Source organism: Macaca mulatta, chromosome 10 (genome assembly GCF_049350105.2).
Source record: "Macaca mulatta isolate MMU2019108-1 chromosome 10, T2T-MMU8v2.0, whole genome shotgun sequence".
Taxonomy (NCBI): domain Eukaryota; kingdom Metazoa; phylum Chordata; class Mammalia; order Primates; family Cercopithecidae; genus Macaca; species Macaca mulatta.
Window position 1 is genome coordinate 7165132 of NC_133415.1, and position 23633 is coordinate 7188764.

At 55.1% G+C, this 23633-nt stretch overlaps 1 protein-coding gene across 2 annotated transcripts in view; it reads left to right on the forward strand.

Moving 5' to 3' along the window:
* SHISAL1 (shisa like 1) overlaps positions 1-23633 on the forward strand; it is an 87465-nt gene that overhangs the window by 29930 nt on the left and 33902 nt on the right. For both annotated transcript variants that reach the window (XM_015150542.3, XM_015150543.3), the window contains 2 exons: positions 3786-3999; positions 15346-15663. In XM_015150542.3, the coding sequence (XP_015006028.1) occupies positions 3786-3999; positions 15346-15663 (532 nt within the window). The remainder of the gene's footprint in view (positions 1-3785; positions 4000-15345; positions 15664-23633) is intronic.

The following is a 23633-nucleotide window of genomic DNA, read 5'->3' on the forward strand; positions in this document are numbered from 1 at the left end:
GTACACCGCAGCCCTGGGACTTCCCATGGGAGCTCAGCTGGCTGCCAGCACCCCTGGGAGAAGCCCTGACTCGCATTCTGTCCTTCGCCCCTGCAAGACAAAGTTAGGCAGTGTCCCAGCCATCCCATCTTACAGATGAGGAAACTGAGGCCTGGAGAGGGACCTGACTCACCTGGGACAAGGCAGTTAGCAGATTCCAGCCCAACCAGCCTCCTGGGCTGTCCCTGGGAGCCCAGCCTAGGTCACAGGTGGCCTCCTGCTCTCCCAGGTACAAGGATGGGCACAAACTAAGTCCTCTGCTCCTCCCAGCTAGAGCTGAGAGCCCCAGTTCAAGGGCAGCCCTGCTCCCCAGCCCAGGCCTGCTCCCAGCAAGGAGCCCCGCTCCGGCTCTCCGGCTTCCTCTCCCTCGGTCTTTCTATGTCTCTGGGTCTCTGTCTCTCAGTGTCTCTTTGTCTATCTCTCTGTCTGTCTCCGTCTCTCTGTGTCTGTGTCTATCTCTGTCTCTGTCTCTATCTCTCTGTCTCTGTCTCTATCTCTCTGTCTCTGTGTGTCTGTGTCTGTCTCTGAATCTCTGTATCTCTCTCTGTTTCTGTCTCTCTGTCTTTGTCTCTGTCTGTCTCTGTCTTTCTGTGTCTGTGACTGTGTCTGTCTCTATCTCTCTCTTTGTCTCTGTGTCTCTGTGTCTGTGTCTGTCTCTGTCTGCCTCTGTCTCTTTCTGTCTCCGTCTTTGTGTCTCTGTCCGTCTCTGTCTCTCTGTCTCTATCTGTGTCTCTCTACCTCCTCAAGCCCGCATGCTCAACAGGGTCACTGACATTGGCCTGGTGGTTTTCAGCCCCTGCCCCTTTGCGGGGGGCAGCTCAGAGGGAGGCTATGAAGGTGTCTGGGGGTGCTTGGCAGGGCTCCCCGAACAGCAAAGCCAAAGCCACACTCAGGCCAGGGGTCTGGGGGCCACCCAGCTACTCTCGCCACCCTAGATGCTTTCCATGCTTTGGCTCACCTGGTCCTCACCGCCCCTGGAGGACGGGCCTACTCTGCCCATTTTACAAATGAGGAAGGTGAGACGCTCAGAAGGAAGGTGGCCTCCCTGAGGTCACTGCTTCAGGGGAGGGGCCAGCCGGTGAGTGAGGGCGAAGGGGAGGGGCCAGCCAGTGAACGAGGGCGAAGGGGAGGGGCCAGCCGGTGAGTGAGGGCGAAGGGGAGGGGCCAGCCGGTGAGTGAGGGCGAAGGGGAGGGGCCAGCCGGTGAGTGAGGGCGAAGGGGAGGGGCCAGCCGGTGAGTGAGGGCGAAGGGGAGGGGCCAGCCGGTGAGTGAGGGCGAAGGGGAGGGGCCAGCCAATGAACGAGGGCCATCCAGATGCAGGAGTTGCGTAGAGCGGTGCACACAGGGGTGCATTCATGGTTGAGGCTTGGGGGCCCAAAATGCAGCTCTCTCCACGTTCGCTCATGGTTGAGGCTTGGAGGTCCGAAATGCGGCTCTCTCCTTCGCATCCCTGCTCTGCTGGGGCCTCCTAACAGAGTGTCCTTCGGCCTGCAGTCACACCGTGCCCCAGAGCAGAAGCCCAAGGATGCTGCCCTTTACTGCCCCTAGTGCCCCTAGAGCACGCACAGCCTCTTTCTCTAGGCGGGGGCTGCGCCTTGCTGTTTACGCTCCCAGGAGCCCCCAACCCCCCTTGGAGACCATGAGTCTTTCATCAGTGAGGGGAGGAGGTGAGAGAGTTCACGATGGCCCAGGCAGCCTCATGCCAGGACTCCCACCCGGTTGTCCTGGCTCCCAGCCCAGGGCTCTGTTGGCTCTGGGGAGGCCTCATCATTACCAAATAACCAAAGCCTGTGGCACTGACTGCCCAGCGGTGGCCGGGTGAGCTGGGTGCTGGTAATGGGCAGGACCCTTCCACATCCCCTAACCTCACTGAGCCCACACTCCCCAGCCCCCCATCTCTGCATATCAGGCTCCTCCCAGTCCCTAGAGGCCCAGCTCAAAGGCCACCTCCTCCATGCTGCCGTACCACTCTCTCCCTTCCCTCCCTGAGTCCTGTGGTAGCCTCACAGGCTGGTCCCACCTGAGCTAGACTTTCTGACCAGCAGCATGAGTGTTCTGGTCCCTCCCCAGCCGCCCACACACTGAGCGTGAGCAGGGCCTCCTCACTGACCTGGGCAGTGACCCAGACAGTGGCCGGAACTGGCCAGCTGCCTCTGCCCCTTGCTTCTAGGCCAGTGGGTCCCAAACCCAAGGCCATCAGCATCCCCTAGAGGGCTTGCCAGGACAGATGGCGGGGCCTACCCCAGAGCTTCTGATGCAGAAGCCCAGGGGCCTGAGAATCTGCATTTCTGACAGTCCCTCCAGGGATGCCCTCGAGGCCAATCAGGGGCCACACTTTGGGAACTGCTGCTCTGAGGCACAGTTTTCTCCTCTGTACGATGGAAATAAATGAGATGGAGTGAAACAGTTGTCTAGTTGGAGCTCCCTTAATAACCTCCACATCCCAGAGGGGGTCTTGTTCTTTCTTAAGGTTGAGGATGAGAAGGCGGCCTGGAGAGCTCCCCTGGCTCCCAAAAAGCTGAGACCTTTCTCTCACAGTGGTCTTGCCCATCTCCACAGAAGAGGGTGCTGTCTTTGGGGGAAGGGGCATGGAATTTCATGCCCCCCACCCCCAGGCAGCCTCAGCACCCCGGTGCATGAAGGCCGCCTGCCCACCTGCCAGCCCAGCCCAGCTGGGACTCCCCTGCGGCAGCCCCGGGTGGGCAGGCCGGGAGCTGTGTGGGCTGCAGTCTAATAACCTCTCAGCAGACACAGAGCTTTCAATGAGCTGGAGGAGCTCCTGCAAAACCACTGCCTTTGTGGTTGAAGGAATGTATTCAGTCAGCAAAGCCCCTTTTCAGTGATACAAATTAGATACAACGATCTCTTTTATGAAGATACTAATTAAGCCTGAGACAGTGGGCTCTAGGTTTTTTCCATTGTTATATTTGTTCAGACTTTCAATCCTGTTTATCACCATCGGCAAGACTCGTAAATACCATCCTGGGTTTGCAGTAGCATTGGTGGCTGAGCAGAGGGGTGGGAGGGTTCCAGGCCAGGGCGAAGCTACCACCATGAGGTGGGGGTGACTGAGGCAGGCCCTTGGGGACCTTGGGACCTAGGGTACTAGTTTAGTAGAAATCAAGGAACAGAGGGCCTGCTGTTTTTGACACAAGAGGCACCCAAGAGGTCCTTGCACCTATGCCAGCCACCACCCAGGCCAGCCTGGGCTTAGCAACAGGTCCACCATGGCCTACCTGGGAACAAAGAGCTAGCGATACAAGACTGGAGAGGGCCCCAGACTTTGAATCCAGGTCTGAGTTCCATTCCTGCCCCTCCAACACTTTTCAGCTCGGGCAAGTCACCTATGGTCTCTGAGCCTCAGTTTCTCCATCTGTAAAGTGGGATCTCAAACTGGCTTGGCTGTGTGAGTTAAACGAGATGGGTCTGTGAAGCACACAGTAGGTGCTCAGTTAAGGCTGATTTTCTAATTGAGTGGCTGCTGCATGTCAAGCATGTTCACCAAGGCAGGAGAGCCAGCCCTGCCTTCCAGGACCCCCCCAGTCTGGGTGACACAGAGAGTGTAACCAGGGCTGGGAGGCTGGGGGTAATGGGGACCCGTAGGTGAGGTTCACAGTGGACCACAAAGGCGTCCAGGGAAGGGAAGAAGCAAGCAGGACCCGAGGAGAGGCCAGCCAGTTCCCCTACCTCTTGGCACCCATGGACTGGCAAGGGACCCCTCTGAGCCTGGTGACTCTGTCTTCCAGTCTTGTCTGCACATTTCCGGGTCTGTGAACCGTACACAGACCACAAAGGCCGCTACCACTTCGGCTTCCACTGCCCCCGGCTCTCGGACAACAAGACCTTCATCCTCTGTTGTCACCATAACAACACGGTCTTCAAATACTGCTGCAACGAGACGGAGTTCCAGGCGGTGATGCAGGCAAACCTCACGGCCAGCTCCGAGGGTTACATGCACAAGTGAGTACCACACTGGGGGTGCAACCCCACTGCCTCAGGCCCCAGGCAAGGCAACCTGCCTCCCAAAATCCTGTCCCCTGGGGAGGCGGTTGGGTAACCACTATAAGATTGGGTGAGCCTGGAAGGAGTCTGGGAGAGTCTTTGGATGACCAGGGCTTTTGGCCCATTGTGCCTTCTAAGCTTCAGCCTTCTCATCTGAGAAATGGACACAGAGGCTGGGCGCAGTGGCTCACACCTATAATCCCAGCATTTTGGGAGAATGAGGTGGGTGGATCACCTGAGGTCAGGAGTCTGAGACCAGCCTGGCCAACATAGTGAAACCCCATCTCTACTAAAAATACAAAAATTAGCTGGGTGTGGTAGCAGGTGCCTGCAATCCCAGCTACTCAGGAGGCTGAGGCAGGAGAATCACTTGAATCCAGGAGGTGGAGGTCGCAGTGAGCAGAGATGGTGCCATTGTACTCCAGCCTGGGTGACAAGAAAAAGAAAAGAAAAGAAAGAGGGAGGGAAGGGAGGAGGGAGGGAGGAAGGGACACAGAATACTCACTTTGCAGGGTTATCACATAAGCTAAGTGAGGTTGAGGATGTGGAAAGCTTTCAGGTGTAGAAGGCTCCTGGGCCTGTAATCCACTGGGTTCCTTCCTTCATTTTTCATTAATTTAACAAATACTGATTGACACCATTGACCCAGAGATTAATCCCATGCAGTTCTTTTCCTTAAGGTGATTAAAATATATTTGGATCAGGGATCTGATGGAGGGGGGCACAGGAGTGGAGAAAGAGAGAGTTTGCTGGTAGAAAAGCAATGAGAACATGCTAAGTAGAGTCATGTAGTTTCAAAACAGCATACATTTCTCTATTTTGAGTGAAGCTGGCCATCTTTTCACATGCCTGAGAGACATTTGTATTTCTCTTACTGTGAGCTAGCCGTTTATGTCTTTTGTCATTCTTCTATTGAATTTTTGGTATTTTTCTTATTTATGGGTGCTTTTCACATATGAAAGAAATATGAGTTGCAAACATCTTCCCATCTTCTCTTTGTTGAATGTTTCCATACAAATGTTTCTTCAGTGTGACTTTGACTTTTTAATGCTTTTCCCCATGCTTAGTTTTTGTTATGTAATCATATTTTATCATTCTTTTTTCTTTTATGGCTTCTGGCTTTTGCATCATGCTAAGAAAGACTTTTCCTGCTCTGAGGTCATTAAAAATACCACCATGTTTTCTCCTAATTATTTTACATTTTAATATTTTGTCTTTAAGTAGTTGAACTATCTGGAATTTACTCTGATGAAAGTTTTAAAGTAGAAATTAAACTTTATTATTCTTTTTTCAAAATGGGTAGCTGGTTATTCCAACACCATTTATTAAATTGGCCATCTCTTTTCCCCCGATATGAAATGCAAACTTACTAAATACCTTCATATACTAAATTTGAGTATTGAGGTAGGGTGTGATATGCACTGGGCTTCTGTTGTTGTGGTTATACACTAGTACCTCACTGTGTTAACCACTGTGACTTTTAATATATTTTAATGTCTTAGTGGGCTCCTCTGGAACTTCTGTCATACAAACTTTAGAATTAGCTGTGTAGTAACCTTACCTCCCCCCAAAAAAATCCAGTTAGTTTTTTTTACTGAGATTGTATTGAATTCATAGGTTAATCCAAGGATTGACTTTTTATGATGTTGAACATTTCCATACAAATGTCTTTTCATTTGTTCAAATTTTCTTGCATAGCATTTTAGAGTTTTCTTCATATAGATATTAGACATATATTTTGCATTTATTTTGAGTTATTTCTTTTTATGTTGCTATTGGGTCTTTCCTTCCAGTATATCCTCTGAGTATTGTTAAAAGCAATGATTTTGAGATACGAATTTTGATAAAAGCAATGATTTTGAGATAGGAATTTTGCATTCAGCCACGTTACTGAAATTTCTTATTTTTTTTTCAGTTGATTCTCTTAGGTTTCCAATTATTCCACTTGTAAACAATGATAATTTTATCGCCCTACCTTGCCATTTTTGTGCCTCACTTTTTTTTCTTGTCCAATTGTGTTGGCTAATGCCTCTAAAAGAGTCTTTAGAATTGTCAGGCTTCTTATCTTCTTCTGATTTTAATGTGATCCTTCAAATTATTTTCCCAATAAGCATGAGGCTGAGTTTGGGGGCAGATGTCTTTTTTCATGATAAGGGGAAAAATCTTTTTGAAAGGGGCGTTTGTTGAAGGGAGAGGGTGGGTTGCAAGTGTGAGCCTCGATCTCTGTCTGATGTTGGGGCTGAAGGACTTTGCCACCATGCTGCATTCACTCAGGGGGAAGCCGCCTGTTCCAAATCTCCCCACCTCCCACCTAGGCCAGCTCCCCAGCCTTTTCCTTCCTCAAACGCACGGGTGCTTCCCCTGAATCTCTCGCCATCTGCTCAGCCCTTAGAATAATTCTGTGTGTGAAGTCACTCAGCAAGCCCTGTCCATCATATCAGGGCTGGAATCAGGTCTGGGATTTGACCCAAGCCTTGTATAAGACAAGGAACGGATTCCCTGAGAGAGGAGGGTAGTGCCAGGACTGGGGTGAGGACCCTGTCATGCTGCAAGTTCTGGCTGAACGCCAGACGAGGCTTGGCAACACATCCAGACTTCTCCAAGGTCTGGTGACTGGTGTCTGGGATCCTCATTTTGAAGCCCACAAGTTTCTATAATCTGCATATTTGCACAGGATTTCACACGGAACACTCCACTCCAGCAGCGCAGGGGGTCCTGGCGGCTGCTGACGAAGAGTTGGGCTGCAGAATGAAGGCCTTCCCCTGGGGAGAATGGGAGTATTGAGGCTCAGAATTTTACGTTTTTAATTAAATGTAATTTAAAAATTACGTTTTTAATCTTTAGCCCTAGAAAGTGTTTATGGAGCACATAATGTAGCTGAGTCTCTGCGCTCAACCTCATGCCACTGCAGCTACCTGGCAGCCCATCCTCAGCCCATTTTACAGATCAGGAAGGGGAGGCACAGAGTAGTTGAGTCACTTGCCTAATGAAGGCAGTGGTTAGTGGTGGAGCCAGCAGCCAACCCAGATGGTCTGGAATCACGTTAGTCATTCTGGAGCTTCTACCCACAGAGGCAGATCCTACTGAGGAGAGACCACCTGAGCAGGGATCCCACCCCAGCACCACTGGCATTTGGGGCCAGGTCATCCTCCATAGGTGGCCCACTCTGTGCACTGTGGGATGTTTAGTAGCATCCCAATGGCCTCCACTGACCCAGTGCACCTCCTCCCCACCACCCCAGTGATAACCGGCAGTGACTCCTGATAGTGCCAAATGTGGGGGCACAGAATCATCTCCAGTTAAGCTGCTGCCCTGGGGAGATCCCAGCCCTTGTCATTCTCCAGCGATCTTCTCGTCACCTTCCCTCTCCATAGCTGTGAGTATGGAGCCCACACAGAGGAGGATGCAGCTCCTGCTCCTCCCCCAGGCCTCTCCTGTCATAGATGTTCCTGCAGAGGGAGGCGTGGTACTTGATTCTTGAGATCTGACAGTGTTTAAGAAGGTGGGAGCCCCACAGCCTGGAGGAAAGAGCACTTTTGGGCAGAATTCTCTGTAGCCCAGTGGAAGAGCAAGGGGAACCAGGGGAGAAACAGCTGGTGAGGGCAGAGGGTCCTGTCTAGCCTGGGGGGTACAGTACATAGACTTTCTTCTGAGGCCATCAAGGGTCCCTGGAGGGTTTTATCTGGCTTTGTGCTGCATGGGCCATGCCTGAGATAAGGCCCCAGAGGATCTAGGGTGTCTGCAGGAGCAGGACCCATGAGGGGGGCCTAGGCCAGACCTGGACCCCACTGAGGGGAGATCAAGAACTCGGGTGGGCCATGGAAGCCTCTTCCCAGCTGCCCAGTTTCAAGAACCTTGGGGAGAGGACCCAAGCCCAGGGAGCTGAAGTAGGGCCTGGTGTCCAGGTGGGGCTGGACTGGTGGCAGAGGATGACTTGAGGATGAGCGTTGGGGAGCAAGATGCAGGGCTGAAGTCCCGGGTCATTGAATGGGTAGGAGAGGGCCTGTGTGTGCAAGAGGACCCAGGTAGAGTCCACCTCTGTGCCTATCCTGTGCTTTGGGGCTCTGGCCACACGATATCACAGGCTCCTCTAGGCAAGACACATATGGTGCCCATTAATCCTCACCATGGGAGGAAGAAGGGGCTGGGGCCCAGGCTGGGGAAGTCACCTGTCCCAGACCACATGGGTGATAACAACTGGTGTCAAGATCTGAGGGGCTCTAGAGCCCTGGTTCTGCCACCGCTTGGTGCATCTAGAAGGCCAGGATTTGTGTGTCATTGGGGACTGCACCAGATCCCAGCTAAGAGGCTGTATGTTCCAGTATCCTAGACAGATTAGCACTCCCCAGCAGCCAGTCTAGATGGACCAGGCCAATGTGACTCCCGGGAGGGGCTTTGTGCAGATGTGAGAGCTCCTGGCCCTCCCCCATCGCCCCTCCTCCCCCACCCCCGCCCCTCCACAGCCCTCCCTGCTGGCGAATCAGCCAGAAGGCGGGGCTGGTGACAGGGAAAAGGAGAGCGCTTCTGATGACTTATTTATTTGTATTTTTCTGGAGGAACAGAATGGTTTGTTTTGGTTCTGGCTGCCTGGCAGGAAGGCAGAGCGAGAGGAAGCGGCTTAGCCAAGCCCACCACCACGGCGAGATGCCCGCTTCCAGCCACGTGGGCCATAGAGAGACTGCAGAGAGAGGGGTGGGGCAGAGGCCTGGACGTGGTGAGAAGTGTACTGCACTCCTTCCCGTGCCAGGGCACCGCCAGACACCAGCAGTGGCGACTCAGGCCCAGGTCCCTGAACGATCTGTGGAAGCCTCTGTGTGGGGGTCGTGGTGAGCCCGGGCATGCAGGGGATGTGGTCAGTTCTCTCTGGGGACAGGGAAAGTCTCTCTGAAGGAGGTGGCTGGGAGTGGCATCTCCCACAATGCATGGGCGTTCCTTCACCAGGCAGATGGGCCGCAGCGGGTGGGAGGTGGGGAGGGACTCTAGGAAGATAGAACAGTGCACCCAAAGGCCTCAGCATGTACAGGCATGGACTGTTGTCCCTCCCTTGTCCATGTGTGAAATCTCTGACCCCCAAAGCTTCGCCCTTCCCCAGGGGAAGGAAGTGAATGAACACTTACGAGGACTTCCTCCAACACAAGGGGCCTGACTCATGCTGACACCCTCCATCTGTTATCTGTGAAGGACCTTCCATGAGCCCCGTTCACTAGAGCTGAGGCTCAGAGAGGGTGAAGCTCTGCCTGCAGCCACACAGCACACAGGGGACACAGCAGGGTTTGAGTCAGCCGTATCAGTCATCCTGGGCTTAGTTATGCCAAGGGGAGGAGCACCCTCAAAGGCCCCGGGAGCTTGAGAAGCAAAGGCTTCCTTTTGACTCATACTCTGGGTCCTTCTTGGGCTCTCGTGGTTCTCTGCGTAAAGCATTCTGTGACAAGGCCAGAGAAGCAGCCCCCATTCCAGGCAGGATGGCCCTGCCGTCGAGGGAGAAGGCAGTGGTGAAGCCACACACGTCGTGTCTCTAAGCTTCTGTTCAGAAGTGGCCATAGCATTTTTGCTCATGTTTCATTGGCCAAAGCACGTCAGTCGTCCAAGCCTGTTACCAGTGGGGTGAGGAGAGACAGAGGGATTGATCCTATTGGGAACACCCTCAGCCAGGTGCAGTGGTATTTAGATAGTAACAGACTCTGCTTCACCAGGTATATCCAGGCCCAAAGCCCACACACCGCCACTGCACTAGACAACCTCGATCCTGCTGTGTGACCTTGGGCAAGGCACTTTGCCTCTCTAGACCTAGACCTATTAAGCACTCTCTCTGTGCCTTAATCACACAAGCCAGCATTCCTGGGTCTGTCTCTCTCCAGGCCCTCGTGTTATCTCAGAGCCTCACAGTGAAGTAGGGGGTCTAGGTATCCCCATTTCACAGACATTTCAAACTGAGCTTCGGTTTCCCAAAATAACAGAGAGAGAATTTTGCCGAGTTGGGATGTGAATTCACACAGCCCTGACTTCTTGCGCCCACACCTTAGTCGCCAGAGTCATCCACCTTGTCTCATGGACCTGAGGCCACTCCTGCCAATGGGCTCCATATTCCCTTTTTTTTTTTTTTTTTTTGAGATGGAGTTTCCCTCTTGTTCCCCAGGCTGGAGTGCAATGGCACAATCTCGGCTCACTGCAACCTCCACCTCCCGGGTTCAAGCAAGTGCCCTGCCTCAGCCTCCCAAGTAGCTGGGATTACAGGCATGCGCCACCATGCCTGGCTAATTTTGTGTTTTTAGTAGAGATGGGGTTTCTCCATATTAGTCAGGCTGGTCTCGAACTCCTGACCTCAGGTGATCCACCCGCCTCGGCCTCCCAAAGTGCTGAGATTACAGGCGTGAGCCACTGCACCCAGCAGACCACACTCCCATTTTTTAGATGAGGCTGGCAGAGAGGCCATCGGCCATCTTCCAGCTGTGCCGACGTCTCGTTCTGGCCTGCTGGCCTCAGGAACTCTCCTCCTCCACCCTCAAGTGTGACTGCCTGGTGGGGTGGTGACGGGGACTTCCATCCGCACACTGGCTGCAGCTGCTCTTCCTGCTGACGGATCTGCTCCTGTGCCCCGGGAAGACGTTCAGTGAGATTCCTCCATCAGAGAAGGTTTTGTTTACTGCTTGGGAAACACCAAAAGAATTTGAATCAGTAAATATCCCAAAATACACTGAAAAAATTGCGATCTGCGGCTTTGGCTGCCTTCACATCTTGCTCCATAAAACAGCCTTTGGTTTTTTATCTTCTGCCATTTACAAAACACACACCCACATAACAAAGACCCCTGCATCTGGATGGAATTAATTTCCAGGTCACATATTTTTCATTACATTTATGAAAGTTTTGTAAAGACCTGAATCTTCCCAGCTGGCTGACCATGGGGAGGGCCAGCCATGGCAGGCCAGGGGAGCGGTTTCAGCATGATGACCATGGCCCGGGTGTCCCCGCCTGCCACCTCCAGGGTAGTCACCTCACAAGGGAGGGCGAGTCAGCAAAGGCAGTACCTCCTGCAGGCAGTCCCCTCCCTTCCCTGACAGCGAGGATGAGCTGGGAGGGCCGGAGGTCATGTCATGTGTCAATTCCAGCGAGCTGGCTGCAGAGTCCGGGAGCCCGGCAGTACACACACACACCACACACACGATGACAATGACACACTGATCTGCAGGATGCCCCGAGGAGGGAGGACGGACACTCGCTCTCAGTTCCTGGTAGAGGGTGGGCCAGGACAAGCGGGCACACCACACAGGTGCAGGAGACCCCTCTCTGGACATCTGTCCTAGATTTGACCGTGGAATTCCCCCAAGATCAGCTTACTTGAAGTCAGAGGACCCTGGGTCCAGCTCCCAGCGCTGCCACGCACCAGCTGTGTGGCCTTTGGCAGTGACTTTCCCTCTCTGGGTCTCATTTACTCATGTGTGACATGGGGATACTAGCTCCTCCCTCATGGCACCATTGCACGGATTCAGAAGCAAAGGGCACTGGTGCATAACAATGGCCAGTGTTTCTATTAGCTGCTGGCGCACAGACATGCAGCCTATAAACTCCAGGGAAGTTAGTATCAAAGCGGCCACTGTCACCAGCCCATCCTCAGCTCTCAATATGTGTTGGTGTCAGTATTCACAGCCTAAGGCTGAGTGCTGGGCTCATAAAGACGATTTGAACCCCAACCCCGCCCTCAGGGCCTTCCCAATCTCCAGGGGCAGACAGTCCTACAAAACAACAAAGACAACAGTGTGTTCTGGGAAATCCAGTGGCTTTGAGAATGCAGGGTAGGGGTTGGACAGACACAGGGCATCAAGGAAGGCTTCCTGGAGGAGGTGATATCTGGGCTAAGACACAGTGCCAGGGCCAGCTGGGTGTGCAGGAAGTAGGCAGAGGTTCTGGACAGAGGTGCAGCATGGACAAAGGCCTCCAGGCAGGAGTGCTGTTGGGTTGGAGCAGCTTTTCTTTCTTTTTTTTTTTGAGATGGAGTCTCGCTCTGTCACCCAGGCTGGGGTGCAGTGGCGCAATCTCAGCTCACTGCAGGCTCTGCCTCCGGGATTCATGACATTCTCCTGCCTCAGCCTCCCAAGTAGCTGGGATTACAGGTGCCCGCCACCATGCCTGGCTACTTTTTTTTTTGTATTTTTAGTAGAGATGGGGTTTCACCATGTTAGCCAGGATGGTCTCGATCGCCTGACCTTGTGATCCGCCCGCCTCGGCGGTGGGGGAGGACCACCGTTTTAAACGGAAGATTCTCAACTATCAAAAAGCTTGGCTCTTAAAGACATTTTCCAGTGCCTCCCGAGCTGTGGTGTCTACAAGCATCACTCTCAGAGAGGCCTGGTCAGTAGGCTCTGGGTCTTCAGTTTGGCAAACCCTCAAGATATGTCTGTTGCAAGGGGTCATATTTCAGAACAGCCCACTGTTGGGTCCTGCCAACAGACATTTTATTGTCTGTAGCTCTCTGGAGCCCCCACTGCTCAAGGGTGGAGGCTGGCTGAGTGCAAGCTGTCCTGAGTGCAAGCTGTCCTGAGTGCAAGCTGTCCTGAGTGCAAGCTGTCCTGAGTGCAAGCTGAGGAAAGTGTTCTCATCACCAAATCCCAAAGTGCTGGGATTACAGGTGTGAGCCACCGTGCCCGGCCCCTGGAGCAGCTTTTGTACCTGAGAACCTGGGTGGCCGAAGTCAAGGCAGTGCGTTGTAGTGGTTAGGAGCACAACTCTAGAGCTCAGCTGCTGAGTTCAAATTCTGGTTCTGCCCCTTAATGGCTGTGAGCTGTTAGGCAAGTCTCTTAATTCCACCGAGCCTCAGTTTTCCATCTGTAAAGCAGGGATGACAACGATGAAAAAAACTCCTTCCTCCCGTGGTTGCGTGAGCATTAAAAGGGCTAACGTGGGAAGCAGGTGGGGGAACAAGTGTCCACTGCCACTTCTGGTACTATTATTTCTTGGCCCGGTGGTTCGAGGCCCAGCCTATGGCCCAGCCACACCCCCAGCTGGCATCCTGGACCCCTTCTGTGGACAGCATCTGCACACAGCTGCCCTGCCTCCCTTTTCCCCGTCTCCTCCCTCAGCCCCCGTGGCTGCTGCCATGGGAACCACTGAAGAAAAAGCTGGCAGTTAGAGCAGTTCTGTGGGGGCTGCAGGAGGGAGGCTGCTGGGGAAAGCAGGAGGGCCTAGGGACTGGAACCAGGCCTGCCTCCTCACACCGCGGTCTGCAGGGACATCTACCCCGGGGATGCCTGCCCCAGCATGCTGGATGGGGCCGCAGGCCTCTTTTTCCTGGAATTCCTGGAAGGAATTCCATATCCAGAGGCCTCCAGGAAAAGCTAGACTCTCTTTAACAGACTCTCTTTAACATAAGGCTGCTGGGGCCTGGCTGTCAGTCATTTACACCTTAGCATGACCGAGCCCATCAGTCTGATGCAGGTTTCATGGTGGTGGGGGCTGGGAGGTGGGGGCAGGGAGGCAGCAAGGACCCACAGTGACTGGGAGCTGTGGGATTACAATGACAAAGCCCAAGCACCAGCCTGCGGTTGCTCATGGGAAGTGCTCAGGACAGGCAGAGGTCCCCCATCCAGAGGCTCCCAGGCACCCGAGCAGCATCTTCAGGCCAAGAGCTTGGCCAAGTGAGGGGAGAGAAGGATTCCAGGCAGAGAGTGAGAGCGAGTTCCCCGGCCCTGGACTCGGCCCTGGACTCATCCCTGGTCGGAGCCAGAGGAGTCCAAGGGAAGCAGCCCCCATCTTCCTACAGAGGCCGCTGCTGGCACCCGGGGCTGACCTAAGCCTGGGGAGATCTGGAGCCTGGAAGGTGAGACTGGGAGAGGCCTAATGCTCATCTCCTCCAGGCCCAGAGACAGGCAAGGGTTTTCCCAGGCCACACAGCAAACCAGGCAGAGGAAGAATTAGAAGCAGACCTCCAGGCTCCGGGTTGGCCCATTCCCCCAGCCTCAAACAGGATCTTAAAGGATCTGCTGCCCCCAGGACCCCCATCTGGGTGGGAGCCAGGTGAGTCTCTCCCTGGGGATGTGCAGCGGCGGCGTGTGCAGGCCGGACACTGGCTCCGTTCATACCTCCTCGACACCAGAAGCGCACACCCACCCAAACACATGCCTGCAGCAGGGAGCAGACGGAGGCGGCACCGGAGTGATTAATGGATCGGTGACTTCAGGCAGCCACAGCCCCTGGCACACACTGTTAGGGCTCAGCAGCCCCAGCTGTAGCAGCAAGCCCAGGACACCATCCACCCTGGGCACACAGTGGGGGAAACTCGGACCCTGGCCCTGGGGAAGGGTGTGGAAGACAGATGTGGCTCTGGGTGACAGGAGCTGGGTTTGAGGGGAGCTCAGGGCTGTGGACCAGAAGACAGGCTTGACCCAGCCGTGTAGGAGGGTCAGAGTGTACGGAAGACTCCCTGGAGGAAGTGATCTTCGACAAAGGGCCGGTGGGGAGTAGGCAGGGGAGGAAGGGGGCAGGGAAAGAAGGCACAGACTGTACAAAGGTCGGTTGCTGGGAGTGCAGACCGTCTCTACGGTGGAGTCGGTGGATGCTGGGAGAGCTAGGCTTCACAGCGGGCTTCCAAACCCAACGGTAACATTGGCCACCTCTGCCTGAGGAAGGCAGAGCAGCCCTCGGTGGGGAAATGTTGGGCAAATGAATAAGAGAAGTGAGGTCATGGGGCCTGGACACCCCCAGCCATGTACAGCCTGGTCGTGTGGAGTGAAGGGGACCCCTGGGGGAGGCTGGGACCCTGGGGGAGGCTGGGAGAGGGTCTGGAGGGCAGAACCTGATGCCTCTGCCCTTGGTCCAGCAGGATGGGGAGGACCTCCATCCTCACATCAGGGGTGAGGCAGTGAGAGCATCCCGGGTGTCAGGAACAACGTAGACAAAGGTGGGGCGGGGGGTGGTGAGCAGGGGCACCTGCAGGAAGGAGGGAGAGGGCAGGCCAAAACCGCACCAGGTAAAGGAAGAGGCTATCATGTCCTGGGAGCCCCAGATGCCAGCTCAGAATTCCCTCCAAAGTACCTGATTCCGTGGGACCCACAGGGATCCCAGCCCAAGGGTTAGGGGTCCTGGAGGATGCTCAGGTGGGGACCAGCAGTGGATTCCAGGGAAGGAGGCGAACAGGGCAGGCAGAGGAGAGGGAGCCAAGGCCTTGCTCTCCAGAGGGGCTCAGTACCCTCCTCCCTGGGACCACCACATAGCCCCCAGGCCACGTTCTCTAATCAGCCCCACTGATGAAGCCGGACCGAGCTGGGCTGCTCCCCTCTCCTCACTCACTCCCTCTCTGTTTGTTCATAGCAATTACACCGCCTTGTTGGGAGTGTGGATCTATGGCTTTTTCGTGTTGATGCTGCTGGTTCTGGACCTTTTGTATTACTCGGCAATGAACTACGACATCTGCAAGGTCTACCTGGCACGGTGGGGCATCCAGGGACGATGGATGAAACAGGACCCCCGGCGGTGGGGGAACCCTGCTCGGGCCCCTCGGCCAGGGCAGCGGGCCCCACAGCCGCAGCCTCCCCCAGGCCCACTGCCGCAAGCCCCCCAGGCCGTGCACACGCTGCGGGGAGATGCTCACAGCCCACCGCTGATGACCTTCCAGAGTTCGTCTGCCTGGTGAGTGGCTGCAATACAGACCCAGACTGATTTGGGTGATTGTCTTTGGAGCGCTTGGAGAATATGCCATCATTCTCGCCATAGTGTTTGGCTCATTAGGTACCTGATTGTTTGCTTATCTTGCTGTTTGCCAAGAAAAATTTCAAACTGTCATGGGTAGCCTACAACACATGCCTGGACAGGAGAGTCAAAATGAGAGGTGGAAACAGAGCTTAGAAGCAAAGCTTGCAAGCTCGTTGCGCTTAGAGCCCAGTGTGAGAGATGGAAACACTAAACATTGAGTGGAGTTTTGCGTTTCCTAGTTGTCAAGGCAAAGGGGAAAACCGGATGCCTTTCTGAGTTGTAAATCTGGCCAAAGGAAGCAAATCCGTCTGTCCAGGCAGATTTTTCAGCATGAGGTTAGAAAATACAAATGTTACTTGGTTCCTTATACGTACATGCCTTGTGTGGCATGAGGGGTACTAGCGCTGACTCAGGCAGGCTGTTCAGGAAGGAAGGAAGGAAGGAAGCCAGACAGGGAGGTGGCATCTCCAGGGCTGGTCTTGTGGGGTGGCTGCTCCAGGGTTGTGTTCAGATCTAAGCTTGTCTACAGCAATTCCCATTTCTGCCCAGTTCCAGTATAGTGGGAATGGGCCTGACCTAACCCCAGGCGGCCCTGGGTAGTGCAGCATCTAGAGTTGGAAGGGGAGAGGCAGAGTCTATGCGTTTGGAGCAGGAACTCCCTGGGAGGCTGGCTAGCACCAAGGACAGGAGCCAGACGGAGGGTCGATTCCCAGGTCAAGGGGTAGAGTGAGAGGTTCAGATGCTCTGTGAGGGCTGAGCTGCAGCCATGGGCACACAGGGCTCAGGGCACATCATCCAGGGACATCATGATACCAAACCCGGGTTGTAAGATCTATCCCAGAATCCCCCTGCTGGAGGGGTGCAGGAGTTTGCCACACAGTGACCCCTGGGTTCATGTCCAGGAGCTCTGCAGGCAATCTGACCTGGGTCTGAGTCCTGGCTCCGCCATTTACCTGCTCCTTGACTTCAGGCATGAGATTTCACCCTCTTAACCTTCCAATTCTCGTGAAGGAGGAGTGGGTAAGACTGCCCCCTCCCAAGGGTTAACTGTGCCCTTACCTGGCACATAGTAGGTCCTCAGTTAACCCTTGCTGCCTCCTCTTTGGAGGCAGCAACCGAGCGAGTTAGTGATCGTTCACATAGCTAGCAGGTAGTGACCTTTTCAATAATGAGTGCCTTAAATAATTAATAAGATATGCATAAATCAGCTTGTGCTTATCGATCGAATAATGACGCCATCCATCACACAGGAGACAAAGACACAGCCCTGTGTGGCTCCATTTGACAAATGCTGGCTGAGTGGGTGCTGGGGCAGGGGTCTGTGCCAGGCTCTGAGGAATGTGGAGGTGATGGGTAGAGAAACAGCCAGCCTCCACCCTTGAGTAGTGGGGACTCCAGGCAGGACCCAACAGTGGGGTGTTCTGAAATGTGAACCCCTTGCAACAGACACATCTCGAGGGTTTGCCAAACTGAAGACCCAGACCCTACTGACCAGGCCTCTCTGAGGGTGATGCTTGTAGACACCACAGCTTGGGAGGCACTGGAAAGTGTCTATAAGAGCCAAGCTTTTTGATAGCTGAGAATCTTCCGTTTAAAACGGTGGTCCTCCCCCACTCCCACACCTTTTGCGTGCACGTGCATTTGGAATAAATAGCTCACACCTCCCTGAACACTTGCCAAGAGGATAGTGGATGTTGTGAGCGCCCTGCACTCAGCACCTGGGGGCTGTTTTCCTGCCTCGGCCTCAGGGTCCTCCATTTCCTGTGTCACCGTGCTTGCTGCTAACAGCTCCCCCATCTCATACTGCCCAGAACACTTTTGCCTGTCTCAGCAGTGGTTCCCACCCTACCCCTGTTCCATATTGCTTGTCACCAACAAGCGCACATTGTGCACCTGCCGTGTGCCAGGCACTGTGCTATGCCATCAGGATGCAGAGAGCTTGCCAAGCCTGCAGGGATTGCACAGAGCCTGAGTGGGCGGCTGAGCTCCAAGTCCAGGTGGGACACATTTCCTTTGGGAGCTCAGAGGCTCTTCGTCTTTCCTGACTGTCCTGAGTGCAAGCTCAGGCAGGTGTTCCCATCACCTTGTGAGTGTGAAAAAGGGTTGTCAGAACCCACAGGGGTGTGGTGCAGGACAAGGGAATAACCAGTCCCTGGCTGGCTTCACGGGCGCCGTCCCACTCCTGCTGTGCTCTTTGACCCGCAGCGTGACTCTGCGTGAGGAGCTTCCTTTTTGGGCTTCAGTTTTACCAATTGAGGAACCAAAGTGAGAGGGGATTTGATCTGGAGATCAGGGAGGAGCCTCCTTTTCTGCCACTCCAGGGTCCTCCCGGCTGTGTGACCCAGGACATCTCCAGCATTATAGCTCTGACTGTAACCGGACTAGGTCCCTGGCCCCAGGCGGCCCAGCCTCCATGTGGTGTCCCAGTCAATGGAACACTGCTTGGCACCCAAACAGGCATTACAAGCGCTCTCTGCGGCTCTTCTCAGTCACGTTGGAGAATGTCCAGGCAAGGAGTGTGGGCCAGGGAGGTTCTTGAATGCTCATCAGCCCCTGGAAAGGCTTCTCTTCCCCTCACAGCCCTCTCAGGAGCCTCCTGCTGAGTGCCGCTGCTCCCCAAATCTCTCTTCACTTCTGCTTTCACCTCCAGAAGTCTGTGAGCCCAGCCTCTGTGGCTTCTCTCTCTTTCTCCCCTGCCCACCCCAGCTCTTTCTCCTGCGAATGACTCCAGCTTCTCCAGCTCCTCAGGGGCGGCAGGAGGAAGACAGCTGCAGACACACCCTCATCCCCTGAGCTCCTGGAGTCTCCTAATGAGGCTCAGCCACTTCTGGGGAGGCTTAGTGGGACCCAAGCAGTGGGTAAAGGACCACCTCAGTGGGGACAGAGGCAGGAGGCCAAGGCAATGCCAGGACAGGGCAGGCAGGCGATGCCAGGGGAGGTGGAGGCAAGGGGCAGCTGTGCTGGGAGGCAGGACTGCCTCAGTGCCCAGGAGTTCCCTGTCCCTGGCTCCCACCCTGACTGCCGCAGCGGTTCTGATGGGTGCTCTGCAGCGGGAGGGCCCATGGTGGGCGGGGAGCAGATCCCAGAGCTGGGGCAGAGGAGTAAGCTGGGCGACTGCTGGGTCCAGCCTAAAGGCCCTCGGCTCCCCAGATGAGGCCAGCGCAGCCTCCCCTCTCAGAAACCCCTTGGGTTTGGTGGGTGAGGGGCCCGAGGCAGCCCCCAGGCCACCGCACAGCAGTATTGAAGGGTCTGGCGGCAGTGGCTCGGCCCCACGCAGTCCCCGCATCTTGGTCCCTGCATCTTGGTCCCCGCAGACACGCACTCCATCAATCGCTAGAAATGTGATTTTCCTGCCAGCTGGCCGAGCAAACGCCAGGTGCTGCCGAATCGCACGGCCAGGCAGGTGGGGCGTTGTGCCGTTCCCCGCCTGTGGGATTTATAACTGAGTTAGGAGCCAGCAGGGACGTCGAGAGGGGTGCAATGGTCACAAAGCTCAGCCGCCGTCATTTAATTTCACGGAGAAGCGGGGCTTTCCCTCCACTTAGTAGATAATGAACTCAGACTGTGAAGTTTCTTGCTCAGATTCTCTGGACTGTCTTCTCCGGTGACCCCAAGACTCTGCCCGTTATTTCCTCCTGAAAGTAGTCAGGACAACCGCTGAGGGCCCAGAGCCCAGTATGACCCAGCAGGCACCCCAGGGACACAGCACCTGCGACAAGGTGCCTTCTTCATCTAACAGTGTCTCCTTCGCACCGCAGAGGTCCTGGGTTTTCCTCCCAGGCGTAGAGAGCCTCTCTAAGCACCTTGGCCCTCCTTGCACAGTTGCACACTCAGTTCACAGTGCGGCAGGAGGCAGCACTACCCCCTACACACACACACACACACACACACACACACACACTCTCACACATTCACACACTCACACACTCCCGCCTGTATTCAGCCCAGCCAGGCCCTCCCACCAATCCCTGACCTGACCTCACTCCCTGGACTTTCGTCCACCTGCCAGACTCCCCGCCCTTGTCAGTTGTGCAGTGGTGTGCAGCTCCCACGGCCAGAACTGCAGCCCGACTCAGGGCCCCAGCACATATTAGCTGCTCAGCAAATCCCATGCAAGGGATGCAGCAGGAGCATCAGCACTGGGGGTCTGGGACAGGGTCTGGGCTGAGCCCTCTCTCTCCTCAGGTGGTGGGCGCTGGTCCCCTCACACTGACAGCGCAGGTCTCACTTCTGCACCACCAGGACCCACCTCAGGCTAAAGGAGCAAGCAGTGGAGGGGCCAACGAGAGGAGCTGCTATGCCCCCGGGGTTAAGCCGGGCCCGAGAACGTCGCCACGTTCCTGCCACATGCTGTACTGTCTTCATCACTGCAGCTGTGGCCGGGGTCCTGGGAGGTGCCGCTCTCATGGTTGTGATGGTCATTATTGTTGCTGTCTCAAATCCGGGGCACAGGCAGCAGCTCCCAGTTAGACACACCCACCTGGCCCCACCAGCGCCACACCTGCCTGCCCCAAGCCTCCTCAGCCAGAGCCTCAGTGTCCCCATCTGTAAATTGGGCAAGCCTGGCCTCGCAGTGTAGTTGTGAGGACCTGATGAGGGGCCGACCCTCCTAGGACCCCCAGCTCCACTCCCCATTGCCCTCACCTCCCTCCCTCCCCCATCCATCCACATTCCCATCTCTGAGAGAGGGCCTCGGCTGCCTCTGAGCCTGCTCCCCAGCCCTTGGTGGCCTGACCCTGCCTCCTGACCTGAGCGGCCCCCTCCTGAAGCCTCAGGCTGCTGTTCACCACCCTGTAAGACCCGCAGAGCCCAGCAGAGAGTGCTGCGAACCATGCTTAGTGCTTGACTTTAGACACTGCCCCCCTTGGTATTTCCATGGACTCTTGTAACTCCCACCCTGAGGATTGGGCTCAGCAGGACACATCATCACCTTGTATAGATGAGTGAACTTGAGCCCAGGGAGGGTCAGTGACTTGCCCAAGGCCACACAGTAGATCCATGGGTTTCAGCCAAGGTTTCCCCAGCCCATGTCAGATCCTGAGCCAACTGCCACCTGGCCCCTGCCTATCTCAGAGCCTGCCCCCACCTCACTGCCCATGCCTTCCACCCCAGCCTTGACCCCTCAAATCCCTCGCTGATTCATACCTCCTTGCTTTTGACTCAATTCTCTTCACAGTGTGCTCTGTCCCACACCTCCCTGGGGAACTTCTATTCATCCTTCAAAACCCACCCTGAGGTCTAGGGGCTTAGGTGGAGACGGGGGATGGGGAGTGACCTGAGGAGAGGAGGCTGCCCAGCCCCAGCCCTCCCAGCCCCGAAGCCCTTCCAGGCTGTCAGAGTTCAGGGAAAAATTCCCAGCTTGGCTCGAGGGGATCATGTGTGCATCTCAGATCTTAAGGGGCATCCAAATCCGCTAGGTCTTGTTGGGTTTGCAAAATCTGATGCCTAATGATGGGGTAGGCCTGGGATTCTGTATTTATAGCAAGTTCCTGGGAGATGCTGATGCTGCCTGTGGGGCATGCAGGGACAGGGCAGAGTGGTCATTAGAGCCTGAGTGCCTCTACAGCGCTGGCTCCATCACCCTGGGCCCTGGGGACCTCAGGCCACCTGGAGAGAAGGGAGCCCAGCAGGGATGGGGAGATGTCCAGAGTTCCTCTCCATCCAATGGCCTCTGCCTACCAGCAAAGCCCCAGTACCACCTTTTCTCACCTCACTCTGCCTGCTCCTAGAACCCCTCCAGCTCTTTGCAAAACTCATTCATCCTCCCCTGTGAGGTCCTAGAGTTCACCCAACCCCAGAACCTTCTCCTGCTGAAACTCAAGCATCGTGTTCTTCCCAGCTCTGCAGCCGGAGTCCTTGGTGTGTGGTTTCTGCAGGGAGGGTGCCAGCCAACAGCAAGAAATTCCAGAAAATGAGGAGACTGAAAAGGGAGATGACCAAATATCTTCTTTCCTTGGTGTAACGTCAAATACCAAGGAGGCTTCCGTGATTGGAATTCAGAAGACAGTTGATGTCCTGAGTGGGGATGGAGTTGCAGCTCCTTGGGGGTTCCAGCTGGATCAGGAAACTGAGCTGTTCCCTCCAGTTCCTGTCTTTTCCCAACTGAGGCTCGATAGGGCACGTGTTCCCTCCTTTACTGGCTCTCTAGGCTGCTTTCCATTTGTTTGGACAGCTTGGCTGAAACCCTGGAGGATGTCCATTCATCAGTGTCACTCTGCGGTGGTGGGTACCATGGGCGGCAGGCAGGGGGTGACAGAAAGGCTCAAAACCAGTGACGCCACCTGCTGTGTGTCCTCGGACAAGTTGCCGGCCCTCCCTGAGTCTCAGTGCCTGCCCTGGATGGTGATGGTGATGAGAGCTCCTGAGGGTACACAGTGGGACTGCAGGGAATCTCCTCCTCCTGCCCACGCCCTGGTGCCCAACTGTGCAGACTCCCCGGAGTGCAGGCTACAGTCCCAGACTCTAGGAACCCTCTTTAAGCAGAGGCCTATGCTGCTCCTCCCGCCGCATCCTAGACATGGCTGACTGTGGCCCAGCTGGGATCCACATCACCACGACCCATGGAGGCCCCTGAGGTGCACCGGGACCCCTGTGGCAGCTGCAGTTTCTCCTCACCTCTTCTCCTGGGGAACACAACTCCTTGACCCCTTTCTGCACCCCCAAAGGTTCAGGGGGGGCATTAAAATCCATGGAGAGGCCCGGCCACCCTGAGCCAGTGCACAGGCTGTCCCTGGGGCCTGCGGTCCTGTTGCTTTTCTTTATTTCCCTGCCTTATTACCTACCTCCTCCTCCTCAGCACTCCCCCAAGGGACAGTCACAGTTTCCTCTGTTTTTCTGCTTCATTTTCCACCATAAAGGTGCCCCTGCTTGCTGGAGGACTGTATTAATCAGGGTTCTCTAGAGGCACCGAACTAATAGGGGCTATGGAAAGGGGAGTTTATTAAGTAGTAGTAACTCACACGATCACAAAGTCCCACAGTAGGCTGTCTGCGGGCTGAGCAGCAAGGAAGCCAGTCTGAGTCCTAAAGCTGAAGAACTCGGTTGGAGTCTGATGTTCGAGGGCAGGAAGCATCCAGCACAGGAGAAAGATGGAGGCTGGGAGGCTAGGCCAGTCTCACCTTCTCACATTTTTCTGCCTGCTTTATATTCAGGCCACGCTGGCAGCTGATTAGATGGTGTCCACCCAGATGAAGGGTGGGTCTGCCTTCCCCAGCCCACTGACTCAGATGTGAACCCCATTTGGCAACACCTCACAGACACACCCAGGATCAATACTTTGCATCCTTCAATCCAATCAAGTTGACACTCAGTATTAACCATCGCAAGGACACTGCCAGTGTGGGAACCAAGTGACCTCACCACCCTCCGCAGGGCTCCGCGTCCTCCAGCCTGGCCGGTCATCAGGGCAGTGTTGTCATCCTGCACATAAAATGATGTGTCTTGGGTTTTTAATTCAACATTATGTCCCGTCAAGCCTCCTGTGTGATGGAAAAGTGTTCATAACCACCACTGCAATGGCTGTGCTAATTGTCCAAGGAGACAATGGCCCATAATTCAGTGACTCACTTCTGCCTGAGGCCATGGGGATTGCTGATGTTCTACCCTGAAATGGTTCTCTTTTAGCCTCTGTGAGCACGCCTCTGTCTCATGCCCAGGGTCCTTCAGCCTCCAGGAAGAGACGGTTTCCAGCTCTCCAGCACTCCCTGGAACCTGCCATAGGGATTCGCTCCACATCCCTGCCTAGGAGGTGTGGCCCAACGATCCGCACTCACTCACCCTCCAGGAGGCTGGCCTCTGAATAGCCCCACCTGCCGTGAAGCTGTTTTGATTTGTTTTGTTTGGAGGCAGAGTAGTTGAGTTAGGAGCAAAAGCTCTTGGAGGCAAACAGAACTGGGTTCAAATCCCAG